The 15,226-nt window shown below is 39.7% G+C and overlaps 1 protein-coding gene across 5 annotated transcripts in view; it reads left to right on the top strand.

The window, feature by feature from the left end:
* The window catches only part of FAM118B (family with sequence similarity 118 member B), a 46,999-nt gene that overhangs the window by 28,571 nt on the left and 3,202 nt on the right, over positions 1 to 15,226 (top strand). For all 5 annotated transcript variants that reach the window (XM_029956036.1, XM_029956038.1, XM_029956035.1 and 2 more), the window contains 3 exons: positions 8,309 to 8,536; positions 10,617 to 10,745; positions 12,027 to 12,312. In XM_029956036.1, the coding sequence (XP_029811896.1) occupies positions 8,309 to 8,536; positions 10,617 to 10,745; positions 12,027 to 12,312 (643 nt within the window). The remainder of the gene's footprint in view (positions 1 to 8,308; positions 8,537 to 10,616; positions 10,746 to 12,026; positions 12,313 to 15,226) is intronic.

Below are 15,226 nucleotides of genomic sequence, written 5' to 3'. Positions count from 1 at the left end.
AGCTGCACTGGGATTGTGAGGGGTGACTGATTATTTTATATATATATATATATATATATATATATATATATACACACATACATACACACATACACATACTACTTGGGAGCTGGGGGGAGTAAAGATTAGGGGAAGTTACCAAAGGGACTTTCATATGGTGAAGAAGACACAAGATTCTGAAGGATAAGGGCCTCTTTGTCTTGTATGGTCTTCAAAATGCTTTCAAAGTCAGGTTTCATTTAATATATTTATTATATGTTTGGAAATAATAGAGTAGCTAAAGCATGTTGTAAATCTTTTTCTAAATTTCATTTATTTTTAAATTTACATCCAGGTTAGCATATAGTGCATTTAAAATCTTCTATTTATTTTTTAATTTGCATGTTGTAAATCTTAAGTCATATTTTTGAAGAAAATATATCTCTTAACTCATGAAAAAGTAAACTATTAATGTTGATTCCCATGCCCTCCTCCCAGGCCCTAGGGCCTGTAGGAAAGAAATGTCATTAAGCGTTAGTGTAAAAGAGAGCCATGTAAAAGTCATTTCCCCTTGGTTCATGACTCATTTCAGAAACCTAGTGCATTTTCTGTCCTCTTTATTTCCTTAATCTTAGTTGTGATGAATTGTTACTAACCTGGAATAATGTAAATAATTAATAGGCTTCAAAGGGCTCATGGGACTTCTGTCCCATACCATATACAGAAATGAACTCAAAACGGATTAAAGGCCTAAATGTGGAGCTAAACCTATAAAACTCTAGAAGAAAACATATTTAAAACTTAATGACTTTGGATCTGGCAGCAGTTTTTTAGACATGACACCAAAAAAGCACAAGGAAGAAAAGAAACAATGGATCTACTGCACTTTACCAAACACAGAATCTGTTAGGCTCAAAGCCCACTATCTATAAGAAAGTGAAAAGAGAGCCCTCCAGAAGGGGAGAAAATATTAGCAACTCCCGTATTTCCCAGAGGTGTAGTATCCAGAATATATAAAGAAGTATTATAACTTAACAATAAAAAGGTAAATAATTCAATTTTTAAATAGCAGAAGACTTGAGTAGACATTGTTCCAAGGAAAATGGCCAGTAAGCGCATGAAAAGTTTGCAGATCAGAACCACCTGAGGTGCTGCTTCACGTGGGTGAGGATGGCCGGAGTCAGATGGTCAGATAATTAAGTGTTGGCGAGGATGTGGAGAAATTGAAATCCTCATGCACTGCTGGGATTGTGAAATGGCGCGGACGATGTGGAACACAGTCTGGCAGTTCCTCAAACAATTAAATATAGAGTTACCATCTGACCAGCAGTTCCACTTCTGGATACACCCAAGAGAAATGAAAACATATGTTCGAACAAAAACCTATAAGCAAACGTTGATAACATTATTCGTAATAGCCAAAAGGTGGAAATAACCCAGATGTCCATCAGCTGTCGAATGAATAAACAAATGGAATACCACTTGCCAATAGGAGGGAATTCAGTACCGATACATGCTGCAACATGAGTGACCTTAGCATAGTGTATGCTGAGCGGGACCCATTTACAGAAGCCCACAAATTAGATGATCCCATTCATACAGAATGTCCAGAGCAGGGAAATCTGTCAGAGAAGGTCTAATAGCACTTGCTGAGGATGGGAGCAGGGATGGAGGGCAGCCGGGTGATATTTAAAGAGTACCTGGTTTCTTTTTGATATGAGGAAATGTTCTAAAATTGACTGTGGTGGCAGTTGCAGTATCTGTGAATCTAAAAATAACCATCGAATTTACACTTCAAATTAGTGAATTGTATGTTATGAAAATTGTTTCAGCTGTAGAAATAAAGGTAGAAGGCTAGAAAAACAGTACGATCCAAACCTTAATCAGTAGGAAGTGAGAGTGGCTATATACATATCTAAGAGCAGGGAGGAAAGAAAACATAATTTTTGAATGTCTTAAAAAAAATCTAAAATTATTGTTACATGAAAAGTCAGTTAAAGAGTATATAGCCAAAAAGCATAAGGGAAAAAGTGTTAGGGAAGTGTGTCAGCCAGTTAATTTGAAAAAATCTTTCTGAGAAAAAAAAAAAAAGGAAAGAGCGTTCACAAGGAAAAGAGTACTGTGCTGGCCTGGGAAGACGGGTCTCGGCGATGAAGTTCTGTTTTGGACTAGGTGTAGTGTTGACATGCCTCTCCACTGCCCTGTCTGGAGTGTTCTCTGATCCATTACCAGTGAAAGTAATGAGATTTAAAGTCCGTATCAAACATACCAGGCTGGGATCACTAATTATCTTCGGGTGAAGACTTATTATTAGCCTGGAAGTGTAGTTGTGGGTTAGTTGTCAGTTGCATTAGAGGAGCACTTAATAATCAAACTCTTTGGTCTCAAGACTCCTTTCTTTATACACCTAAAACTTTTTGAGACTCTCAAACAACTTTTGTTTATGCGGAGTATATCTGTCAATATTCACCATATTAAAAATTGAGAAATGTTTAAAATATTAGTTTACTTAGAAATAGCAATATACCGGGCGCCTGGGTGGCTCAGTTCATTTAGCATCCATCTAACTTTTGATTTCAGCTCAGGCCATGATGTCACAGTTATGGGACTGAGCCTCACATTGGGCTCTGTGCTGACACTTGAGGAGCCTACTTGGGATTCTCTCCCTTCCTTGCTCATTCTGTCTCTCAAAAAAAGTTTAAAAAAAAGTAACAATACATGTTAATGTAACTAACATGTTTGTGAAAAATAATTATATTTTCCAAAACAAAAATAAATTAGAATAGTTTTGTTTCACACTTCTACAAATCTCATTACTTAAGGTTGGCTTAATAGAAAACAGCTAGAGTCTTATATCTATGTTCTAAGTCTTATATGTGTGTTATATAGTTGTTTTGGTTTCAGTATATGGGGAAAAAATCAGGTCTCACAGATATGTAGTTGAAAAAGAAAGTATTGGGGCGCCTGGGTGGCTCAGTCAGTTGAGCATCCGGCTTTGGCTCAGGTCCTGATCTCGCAGTTCGTGGGTTCTAGCCCCGTGTCAGGCTCTGGACTGACAGGTAGTTCAGAGCCTGGAGGCTATCTTCAGATTCTGTGCCCTCTCTCTCTCTTACCCTCCCCTGCTCACGCTGTCTCTCTCTCTCTCTCTCAAAAATAAATTTAAAAAAAACAAAACAAAAAGAAAGTATTTTAATGGTATTTTTAGATAATTACAGATATTTATTATTGATACTACACTGAAAACTCAGTAAGTGGCGGCTTTCTTCCTAAAGATTAATAGCAGTATGGAATATGAAGTCAAATCTATATTAATCCATATTAATGGTAATATGCAATCTAAACTTTTCCTGTTTTGTTGCATTAAAATCCATGATCCATCTTGCATTTTTTCTTTAATGTTTGTTTACTTTTGGGGGGGAGAGAGAAAGAAAGAGAGAACAAATGTGAGTGGGGAAGGGGCAGAGAAAGAGGGCAACAGACGATCCAAAGCGGTGGGCTCTTTGCTGACAGCAGAGAGTCCAGATACAGGGCTCAAACCCGTGAACCACGAGATCATGATCTGAGCTGAAGTCAGACATTCAACCAACTGAGCCACTCAGGTGCCTCGCCATCTTGCATTAGGATGAATCTTCCCCCCATTTTTCACCATTTTGCAACATCGTGCCTTTGTCATTTGGAAAACATTGGTTTGCTGAATTTTATGTATCATCTAGATATTGATTGACACATTTCACTACAGAGTCAACAAAATTGCATCCATTAATAACACTACCCATCCCTCACAGGTATTTGGAAGCGGTCAAGCTCATGGTAGCAGAATAAAGTTATCTGAAATTCTGGTGTTTGCTTGAAAGCTCAACTTTTGACATTGGCAGCCAGGGCAGCAGTGCTCAGCTGTTTTCCTCGAAATGGCAGGCTCGCTTTATTTTCGCAAAAATGCCTGAGACAACCCAAATCTGAATAACTGTAGTCTGTCAGTCATTCCTTCAAGCAAAAATAATGTTCGATGAGAACAGGCGGCCGGTCGAGCATCCCGCTCAGCCACACAAGCGTCTTGCCTGCAGTCGGCCATCATACTTCTGTCTGCAGCACAGGGCTCTCCACAGACACTACAGCAGAATGTGCTCAAGGGGCAAGGTTTAATACTGTTAACAACTTTTACTGTTTCATTAAGGGCATCCTTAAGGAAAATTGAATTGTTTTTTTAAGTCTTTGATAGTGAAGTGTATGGTGATGATTGGCACAGTCTGGACCCACTGCCTGGATTCACACTATGGCACCAAGTTTTACCCACCACTGCTTTTGTACCACCAGTGGAAATAGCACAGTTTAAAAGACAAAAATCACCTTAATATTATTGTGAAAATAATTGTACTTTGCAGACTCATTAAAGAATCTTAGCAATCCATGGGGTCCATGAACCACATCTTGAAAACCACTCTAATAGAGGATATGTAAGAAAAAAAAAAAACAGGCAACCCAGAGGCTTTAAAAAAAAAAAAAAAGACACACTGGGCACCTGGTTAGCTCAGTCGGTTAAGCATCCGACTTCGGCTCAGGTCATTTCCTGGTTCCTGAGTTCAAGCTTTCTGCTGTCAGCATAGAGCCTGCTTAAAATCTTCTGTTCCCTCTCTGTGCCCCTCCCTCCCTCACGCGTTCTCTCTCTCAAATAAATAAACTTAAAACAAAATTTTGAAAAGACACAAATTTGGAAATTTGAACACTAGGTATTTGATATAAAGGAATTAATATTACTGCATTTGGGGGGGTGTGATAGATGGTATTGCAGTTTTGTTTTCTATGTAAAGGGGAGCCCTTATCTTTTAGGGAACTGTTGAAGTGTCTGTATGCTTGGGAATTGCTTCAGAAAAAATTCCGTGGGGAGGAGAAGGTGGCAGGGATGTGGTAGAGGGGTAGAGGGAAGCTTAGGTTAAATAAGATGGGCCATTTGTAGTAATTGTTGAAACTGGATGATGGGTCTAAAGGAGGGGCATTATGTTCTTTTTACTTTTACATGTTTTGAAAATGTTCTTTTTTATTATTTAAGATTCTAACAGCCGTAATATGGCAGGGTTAATAGACCTGTCTACTGGGCCAGTTTCTCATATGGAGGTGACATTGTGCATTCAATGCAGAGAACTTGGTTTAAGACTCAGACTTGGCATTTCAATGAACTAGGACCCTGGGAAAATCGCTGGACTCCTCAGAGTCTGTTTTTGCACCTGTAAACACTGCTTAACTCATGTGAAGAGCAAGTGAGATAATGTATATGAAGTGTTTGGCACATAGTAAATGCACTATAAATGGTAATAACCTTGGTGGGAAAGAGTCAGGGTTTTGTGTTTTACTGTATCTGGCATCAGAAAGATGAGTTACAGAGTAAAAGGAAATGAAGTAGAATTGGATTCAATTCACTGTTTTAAATGAATGAGAACATGTCCATTAAATTGTGTGGGAGTTTGGCATTTCCTTTTGACCGTGGAACCTCCTTGTTTGTTTTCATTCCTTTGTCTTTGCTTAGACTGCTGGTGGGAAATTTAGTTCTAGGGTCACATGCTTTTGGAGAGAGAACTGTTCATTTTAAAGTCCGAGGAAATCAGTACAGCTGGAGTCTCTTTGCTTCCTCTCTGTGTTGATACGCAAGATGTGATAACTTAACGTGATAGAACCAAGAGATAGCTGAAGTAAATGACCTCTAACACTTATTTCCAGGCTTTGACCTTTTTTGTATTTCTTTCCTTAGGAGCAAGGAAATATTCATACCCCCGATCACCTGTATTATCTGTGTGCATAATGGTTAACTGGCTCTAGAATACAGTGTTATTGAATGTTGTGTGTATGAATCAAGAGTACAAAATGAAGATATGAAACACGTTAAAAAAGTTTTTAAAATCACTATAGTTTTTATTTAATTTGAGACTTAATTTTGCCTTTTTGAGTGGGTATTATTTATGCACATTTCAGAAATCAAAATGATTGAAAAGGCTTCCGTATATTGCAACATCTCACTCCCACCATGCCTTTGTCTCCCTCCTCTTCCCACACTCACCCCTCCCCAGGGGTCACCAGTCTTACTGGCTTTTTGAGTATCTTTTCAGTATTCCTCTTCATAAAACATGCACCACCACTGCCTCCATCCCCCATGTCAACAGGTACATTCTTTTTTTATTTTTTAAATAGGTTTTTTTTAAAGACTATTTCTTTATTTTGAGAGAGCGAGAGAGAGCACAGGAGGATCAGAGAGAGAGTGAGAGAGAGAAAAATCCTAAGCAAGCTCCACGTTGTCAGCACAGAGCCTGATGTGGGGCTCAAACTCATGAACCATGAGATTGTGACCTGAGCTTAACCAAGTAAGCCACCCAGGCACCCCAGGTACATTCTAAAGGTACTGTTCTGCACCTTGTTTGTTTATTTAATAGTATGTCCTGGTGATCTTTCCATACCAGCCTCCTTTGTGTGGGTTCTTGGCCATATCAGTCTCCTGCGTATGGGTACTTCGCTTGTTTCCAGTTTTTTACTGCTACAAATAACAGAGCAGTGGTAACCTTGTATATGGCGTTTCATTTGTTCGAAGTATATCTGTGGGATATATTCGTCAAAATGGGACTGCAAGACTGTAGCATCAATGGGTTGTAATTTTGGTAGATATTAAAGGGGCATCATATTTTTGATAAGTGTGACTATAAATTCTTCACAGTTTCTGATCAGATTGTTCATTCTGATAAAGTGTTAGAGTCCCCAGTTGGTTGTCTATGGGTTGCTAGTATGTGATATAATTATTAATGCCATTATGTAATGAAAATGGACACGTTGAAAAATATGACCCACATTCGTAGCCACATAAATATGGTCTCTAGCATCTAGTTAGCCCTCGGAGAGGATCTTTGAGCCTACTGACAAGGTATAATGAGAAGCCTGTCTAATGGTGGACACAGCACAGACTAGTGATTGACAGACAAGATAAACTTCAGAGTGTCTCACCATCAAATACAGAGCTACTATTTCACCTCTGTGCTCTAGTTTTTCTACACTTTAAATGTTTACCATTTTCTGGTAGGTATAATTTTTAAAGAATGGGTAGTTTTTTAAAATACCTGGAAAAGTTAGGAAAAGAATTTGGCAAATGGAAGTATATTTTATGAATCTCCTTATGTGGTTCCATGGAAACGGATTTTTCTCTGAGCATTGTGCTATTCGATACCAAAGGAAGGTAGGGGGACTACTTTGAGGAAAAACAGAATGAGCTCATTATCTACGTGTCTAGCAGCTAATTGCAATTGTTTGGAGTTTGAATCGGAAATATTGGAGCCTTTATGAACTGATTCTTGCTTTGATATTATCCAGTGAAATGGTATTGCAGGAACAAGATAGGGATCAGACCTTGGTTGTGGTACATTACATAGTTACCTTCCCGTTTGGAATTCCTGTGTCCCTGCAGCCACTTTGTCTTTTAAGTTATGAAGCCCCCTTCCTGGGGCACCTGGGTGGCTCAGTTGGTTAAGCATCTGGTTAAGTGTCTGACTTCAGCTCAGGTCATAGTATCATGGTTCATGGGTTCAAGCCCAGCGTCAGGCTCTGTGCTGACGGCTCAGAACCTGGAGCCTGCTTTGGATTCTGTGTCTTCCTTTCTTTCTGCCCCTCCCCCACTCATGCTCGTTCTCGCGCTCTCTCAAAAATAATAAACTTTACAAAAAATTTAAGTAAAAAAATAATAATTAAAAAACAGTAAAGCCACTTTCCTACTGTATTATATTTCCTCATTATTTCTCGACATTTACATACATCCAGAATGAACCTGGTAAAGTATTTATTCAGATAAACCATATGTAAAGAAGTAGAAAGTCTATTTAGAACTCATTAGTGTTTGGTATTTTTAATAGGGGCAAAATGCACAATTTTGATAACCTTTGTCATATACAAAGTATTTTTCCTAGCATATCTGTAAATGAATTCCTGAATTGTGCTAGGGGAAAAAAACAGGCAGAGAGGAAGTACGCAGTTTTTCCTGAATCCATAGCATCTGTCAAAAGCACTGAGGATTAGAAAAAGAGACACTACACCACATTTTAGAGCTGCCTTTTAATCTATGAAAATGCTTATTTAGAGAACTTTTTTTTTTGATATCATGTAATAGTATCGATCACTTACTATGTGCTAAGCACTTGGCATGCATCAGCCTATTTTTCTTATTATAACTCTTTGAGGTAGACAGTATTTTATCCTTATTTTAAGTACAGAGTGTTCTCTTCAAATATTTACTCTATAATTGTAATTAAGACACCTACCAAAACACCTGGAATTAATTTTTCTCTTTCAAATCCCTCCCCAGAGAACTAGTAATGTTCGATCCACATTTTTCAAAGACTGTTTATATGAAGTATTTGATGACTTGGAGTCAAAGATGGAAGATTCTGGAAAACAGCTCCTCCAGTCAGTTCTCCACCTGATGGAAAATGGAGCCCTGGTATTAACTACAAATTTTGATAATCTCCTGGAACTGTATGCAGCAGACCAGGGAAAACAACTAGAATCCCTTGACCTTACCGATGAGAAAAAGGTAAAAAGTAAAGGATTAGTCTCTTCTTCAGGCTACTGGGTTGTCTTCAGAAAAAACTGTTTTCTAGTTGGTGTAGTATACGTTTACTGGGATTTATGTCAAGGTAGAAAGGAAGAAACTGGTCTTTGGTTGGATTTTTTTTTTTTTTTTTGGTTTTTGAGATAAAATCAACATAAAGCAAAATGCACAGATCTTAAAAGTGTTCAGTTCTGTGAGTTTTGACAATGTCACCGAATTTCAGAGCAAGGTTTATAGAAAGTCATTTGAACTGTAAGATCTCTTTACCATTCACAGGTATCGGCTGAGTATAATACTGATTTAGAGTTCTCATAGGATATATTCTTCATGACATCTATTGGAAATGTATGAACACTCCTTTATGAGGTCTGAAGAGCAACTTTGAAGCCAAGTGACAGCTGGGTTAAAGTCAGTGTTCAGTGGAAACCTCAGGAGGCTTTTTTTACATAGTTCATACTGTACCTACACCATTCACCATGACATTATGTTGATCAAGGTCAACTAGTAAGATAAAGCTTTTTATTAGACTGGTCACTTGAGTATGTCATTTGAACTTTGGCACCAATAAGAGATTCTGTAGATACACCAGCATTTACTTAATTGATGAAATACGGTGAACCCACAAAAGGGAAAATATTTTTATCACCATAAAAAGATGTTAGAGACGTGATTGAAGAAGAAAAAAGAAAAAAACCAGATTGTAAAATGCCACCAGGTTTCATGTGCCCTGCTTTGTATTTTTGTAATTTTCCTTGTACACTTTTTCTAAGGAACCTGCCTTTGTGTCCAACCTAGAGCCCAAATAACTAGAGTTTGGATAGAAAAGTGTTTCACCTGCTGGCATTCACTGTCCCAGAACACTGCCTCTGCCAGAGTGGTGGCTACAGTACCATTCTTGAAATTTCTTGTGATTTTGCTGACCTCGAAGTCAGATTTTGGAAGGAAATCAGATGTTAAGGACACGTAACAGATTTGCTATTTTCTTTCTCGTTTTCATCTTTGAAACCTCAAGATTTGCTTGATATTTTTAGCTCACATGAGAGCCATACTGAAGTCTAGTAGCTAAAGCCATTGCCCGGTAGTCAGAATGGGGCCTAGTGTTAATTCAGATTCAGTATCTCTCTTCCTCTTTACTATTTTCCTGACCCATACCTAATTTCTCTAGAATGTTAAAAGAATAAAGAATAAAATTATGCTTTCTCAGGGCCTTGAGTCAATGGAACCGTGGCATCCAGGTGGCTCTTGTTACCATTGTCACTAAGTGATCGTTCTTCATTGGTGGTCTTTTAAGTAACTCAGGTGACTAAAGTGATTCTTCCATTGCAAACCACCCTAAAATTCTGGAGCATCAGATGTTTTATTTGCACATGATAATGTGAATGAGTGATTTGAGCTGGGCTTGGAGAGTCAGGTGGGCAGTCCTGCTGCTTTTACTGGTTACCCACATAGTTGCAATCACTTGGAGGCTAGACTAAGACCCGGTGGGTCAGATGGCCTTGCTTCTACATCTGGTGGTGCAGGCAGTTGGCTGGACACACATCCCTAGCAGGCCAGCCGAGACCGCTTCACATGATCGCTGGGTTCTAAAGGCGGCAAAAAAGAACAACTCACGCCAACATTTTTCGAGTTGTTGTGTGCATCTTGTTTGCTAAAATCCTGTTGGCTGAGGCAGGGCAGTGGCCAAGCCTGCAGTAAGTGTGAAAAGGGACTACGCGGGACCTGGACACAAGGAGGCTTGATATCTTGGGGATCAGATCTGATACAGCCATCCATGGCTGTTGTGTCTTACCAGAGGTAGGAGCCCTATCATTTCTGTACATGATGGCACGTAATCTCTCATCTTTGATGCTTATTTCCAAGAGAAATCCCCAGATGTGGCTGCCATCAGTCCTAATCGCCACACCTGAAATGGAAACTGAGACCACATTGGGTTTTGCATTCTTGCCCTGTGATGAAAAGTTATGTCAGCAGCCTGATCATCAAAGCAGCCTCTTTCCCATGGGGACCTTTAAGCAGGTGCTCAGCCCTGCCAACCCAGTTGAGCTGTATTTGTGTTACACAGGTTCTAGAGTGGGCTCAGGAGAAGCGGAAGCTGAGTGTCTTACACATCCATGGGGTCTACACCAATCCCAGTGGCATTGTCCTGCATCCAGCGGGGTATCAGAATGTGCTCAGGAACACCGAAGTTATGGTGAGTCATGCTGATCTTGCTGGTCTCAAGAAGGCCTTCCTGGGAAATCTCTAAGTATACTGTTGGTCTTCATGAAATAACATTTTCCCCATGAGTTAAAATTGGAAGTTTAAACATTCTTTCTCTGCTTCATAGCTTGTGGTTGCGCAGGCCATCTTAGGAATTGTAGAACGTCTCTTCTTCTCCTCAGGTATCAAGCCGAAGGGTTTTACTTTGTTCTTGATTGACAGCCAGCAGATGGCACTCTGTCATTGGCACATCCTTGCAGACAAAGAATATGTTATTACGCTTTGTCATCGTTTGGTGTAGCGTAGTATGAATAACCCTCTCTCTGCCAAAAACAATTTATGTACCTTTTTACTGACCAGTCACTCCTTGAACATACATCCTAAAGAGACTGTGTGTGAATGGTCATGGGCTTGTGTTGAATTATCACACTTATTCACACTGCTCAGTGCAAAGAAATGAAAAAAAATTTAGATAGGGTAATAAAAATGCTTTGTGGAAAAGCTTGTTGTTGCTCTTTGGGGACACAAATTTTAGACTTACTTAGAAGCCAGGGATCTGTGGGGAAAATTCACTGGCTCCCAACTCTCCAACTCTGAGAACGGTGTATACTGGCTGTTTTCAGGACTGGACAATAGTATCTTTACATGATGCAGCAAAAGAAAGACCAGGAAAAGCATAAGGGACTTTTTTTCACCTGTACTTTCCCTGACATTGGTTTTAATTGCATCCATCATTGACATTGAGTAGTCCCTTAAGCAGAATCCTTTCTGATGTATTTAATGTATGTGTATATAGATATATGTACATTTACGTACATATTGATGCTCTAAGTGTCTTAGACATTTTTTGAGCAAATCTGGTGATGGGATGATCTTCTCTGGTGATCCATGGTTCAGTTTGTAAAGCAAAAAAGGGATCCAGAAAATGGAAAGAGTAAGATACATTGAAAATTTCTCGTAGTGTTATGGCTTCTGGGTACGTAGGTTTGACAAATAAACTATGTAGCCAATAGACCAGTGTCAACCCAGTGAAAGCCTGAATAGAGAGTAGTAGAATGCTTGGTAAAGATAGAATTTTAGACTAATCATCAACTTAACAGGAATAAACAAGATCAGACTCCTTCGTGGAATGAATATACCTTCTTAAATTTTCATTAAGTTGTCATCAGTCTGCTAAATGTAGTAGTTGTGAGCCTGTTGACCTTTTTATTTCAGATATGCCTTGGGTGTGTCCTCATGGTGTCGTTTAATATGTTGTTTCTTTTCCTGCAAGAGAGAGATTCAAAAACTATATGAGAACAAGTCCTTTCTTTTCCTGGGCTGTGGCTGGACTGTGGATGACACCACTTTCCAAGCCCTTTTTCTGGAGGCTGTGAAGCATAAATCTGACTTAGAACATTTCATGCTGGTTCGGAGAGGAGATGTGGATGAGTTCAAGAAGCTTCGAGAAAACATGCTGGACAAAGGAATTAAGGTCATCTCCTATGGAAATGAATATGCTGATCTCCCAGAATATTTCAAGCGACTGACGTGTGAGATCTCCACGAGGGGTAGATCAGGTAAGATGCACTTCGAGACTGAGAGTATTTGTGATGAGGAAAATCATTACCAACACAAGGACTATAATCTTCACCATATTTTGAAGGGAGATCATGGTTGGGCTTCGGGTTAGACTAAAATGCCATTTGGGTATTAGGAAAGTGGACCAAGACACATTCAAGCAGTTTAATATAGAAGTGGGAAGAATAAAAAAAATATTCAGCCTCACTAATTGTTAGTGAAATACAATTAAAATTTAGATTTCAGGGTGCCTCGATGGCTCACTCAGTTAATCGTCTGACTCTTGGTTTTCGCTCATGTCATGATCTCATGGTTTCGTGAGTTCAGGTCCCGCTTCAGGCTCTGTGTTGTGCTGGGAGTGCGGAGGCTGCTTAGGATTCTTACCCTCTCTCTGCCCCTCCCCCACTCATGCTGTCTCTCTCAAAATAAATAAACTTTAAGGGGCTCCCAGGTGGCTCAGTGTCAGTCTAGTGTCTGACCCCTGATTTCGGCTCAGGTTGGAGGGGTTATGGGCTCGAGCTCTGCTGCGGGCTGCTTGCTGAGCATGGAGCCTGCTGAAGAGTCTCTCCCCCTGCCCCTCCTCCCCACTCCTGTGAGCCCTCTCTGTCTCATTAAAATGAAAAAACACCCCACAAACAATACAACTTTGCTGTTGCATGTAGTATATATTCTTGAAAAGTTATATGTTAATAGGTATTTTCATTGTCAATCTGAATGCATATTGGGGGCCTAATAAAAAGTACAGGCAATTTTAATGTAGAGAGAGCTTTTCTTAAATCTGATATTATTCCCTGATTTCTTTTCTGAGTCACATTGCTTCAAGTGGAATTCTCCTATAATGAGAAATTCCACAACCTCTTATGTATCAATGGCTATGCTTTGATGAAACCAGGTTTGTAAAAGGCATCAACATAACTAAACACTAAAAAATATATCAAGCTTTTCTCCCGAAGATTTTAGAAACACCCCCCCCTTTTTTTTTTCAATTTTACTTATTTATTTTGAGACAGAGCAGGAGAGGGACAGAGAGATGGGAGAAAGCGAGGGGAGGGGAGGGGAGAGAAAGAGAGAAAATCCCAAGCAGGATCCACACTGTCAGCACAGAGCCCAGTGTGGGCTTGAACTCACAAACTGTGAGATCATCGCCTGAGCTGAAACCAAGAGTCGGATGCTTAACCGACTAAGCCACCCAGGTGCCCCAGAAGGCAGTTAGCCTACAGGTTATATTAGTCTCCCGTGTCCAGTAGAACGACTCATCAGGTTCATACATCGCCTGGTGCTCATCACCCCACGCGCACTCCTTAATCCCCGTCCCCTGTCTCACCGATCCCCTAACCCACTCTAAGTTGGTTCTCTGTAGGTAAGAATCTGGTGATTTGTCTCTTTCTTCCCCCCTTCGTTCACTTTTTTGTCTTCTAAATTGCACGAGTGAGATCATATGGTATTTGTCTTTCTCTGACTTATTTTGCTTAGCATTATGCTCTCTAGCTTCCTCCATCTCATTGCTAATGGCAAGATTTTATTCTTTTTTATAGCTGAGTAGTATTCCAGTACACACACACACACACCCCCCTTTATCCATTCATCAAGTGATAGACACTTGGGCTACTTCCATATCCTGGTTATAAATACTCCTGCTACAAATAGGGTGCATGTATCCCTTGGAATTAGTGTTTTTATATTCTTTGGAAAAATAGCCAATAGTGTGATTGCTGGGTTGTAGGGTAGTTCTGTTTTTAACTTTTTGAGGAACCTTTACACTGCTTTCCGCATTGGCCACACCAGTTTCCATTCCTACCAACAGTGCACAAGGGTTCCTTTTTCTCTACATCCTTGCCGACTCCTGTTGTTTCTTTTGTTGATTTTACCCAGTCTGACAGGTGTGAGGTGATATCTCATTGTAGTTTTGATTTGTACTTCCCTGTTAGTAAGTGATGGTGAACATCTTTTCATGTATCTGTTGGCCATCTATAGATCGTTTTTGGAGAAATGTCTGTTCATGTCTTCTGCCTGTGTTTTGTTTTTATTTTTTAATTATTTGTTTAGTTTTTGAGAGAGACAGAACATGAATGGCAGAGGGGCAGAGAGAGAGGGAGACACAGAATTGGAAGCAAGCTCCAGGCTCTGAGCGTTCAGCACAGAGCCCAGTGCAGGGCTCGAACTCACGGACCGTGAGATCCTGACCTGAGCCAAAGTTGGATGTTCAGCTGACTGAGCCACCCAGGCACCTCTTCTGCCCAATTAAAAAACAATTGGATTATTGGGGGTTGGGGGGTTGGGGGGGTTGAGTTTTATAAGTTCTTTATGTATTTTGGATACTAACCCTTTATCATATATGTTATTTGCCAATATCTTCTTATGCATTCAGTAGGCTGCCTTTTTAGTTTTGCCTGTTTCTTTTGCTGTGCAGAAGCTGTTTATTTTGATGTAGCCCCAATATTTTATTTTTGCTTTTGTTTCCCTTGCTTGCCTCAGGAGACATATGTAGAAAGAAGTTGCTATGGCCAGTGTCAAAGAGGTTGCTGGGTGTATTCTTTTGTAGGAATTTATATGGTTTTTAGAAAAGTCTTTCAAAAGACAAACCTTTGGGTTTGTCTCTTTTGTGAAAACAATTTGCTATTCATTCTTGGGGATGCTTTTTCTGCTGTCCTGCCGTGTTTCAGATTCTCCTATCGTTGGCCCACACTTAGGACTTATCAGTAGGCTTTTCCACTGAGCATATTCTGTTGTAATTGAACAAGAGGTACCTACCCAAGCTCTGCATATTTCTGTTGATCTGCATTTTGAGATCTACCCAGGGATGATGCTATAATTAAAAACGGTAACAAAATCCCCCTGTTCAGCTGTTTCTGTTAAACAAAATCTTTCCTTGACAAAAATCATCAGAAGTAGTCAGAGTGGCACAAACTATTA

The sequence above is a fragment of the Suricata suricatta genome, chromosome 11 (assembly GCF_006229205.1).
Source record: "Suricata suricatta isolate VVHF042 chromosome 11, meerkat_22Aug2017_6uvM2_HiC, whole genome shotgun sequence".
Taxonomy (NCBI): Eukaryota; Metazoa; Chordata; class Mammalia; order Carnivora; family Herpestidae; genus Suricata; species Suricata suricatta.
Note: the sequence above shows the minus strand (reverse complement) of the source record. Positions and strands in the feature narration are given on the sequence as shown.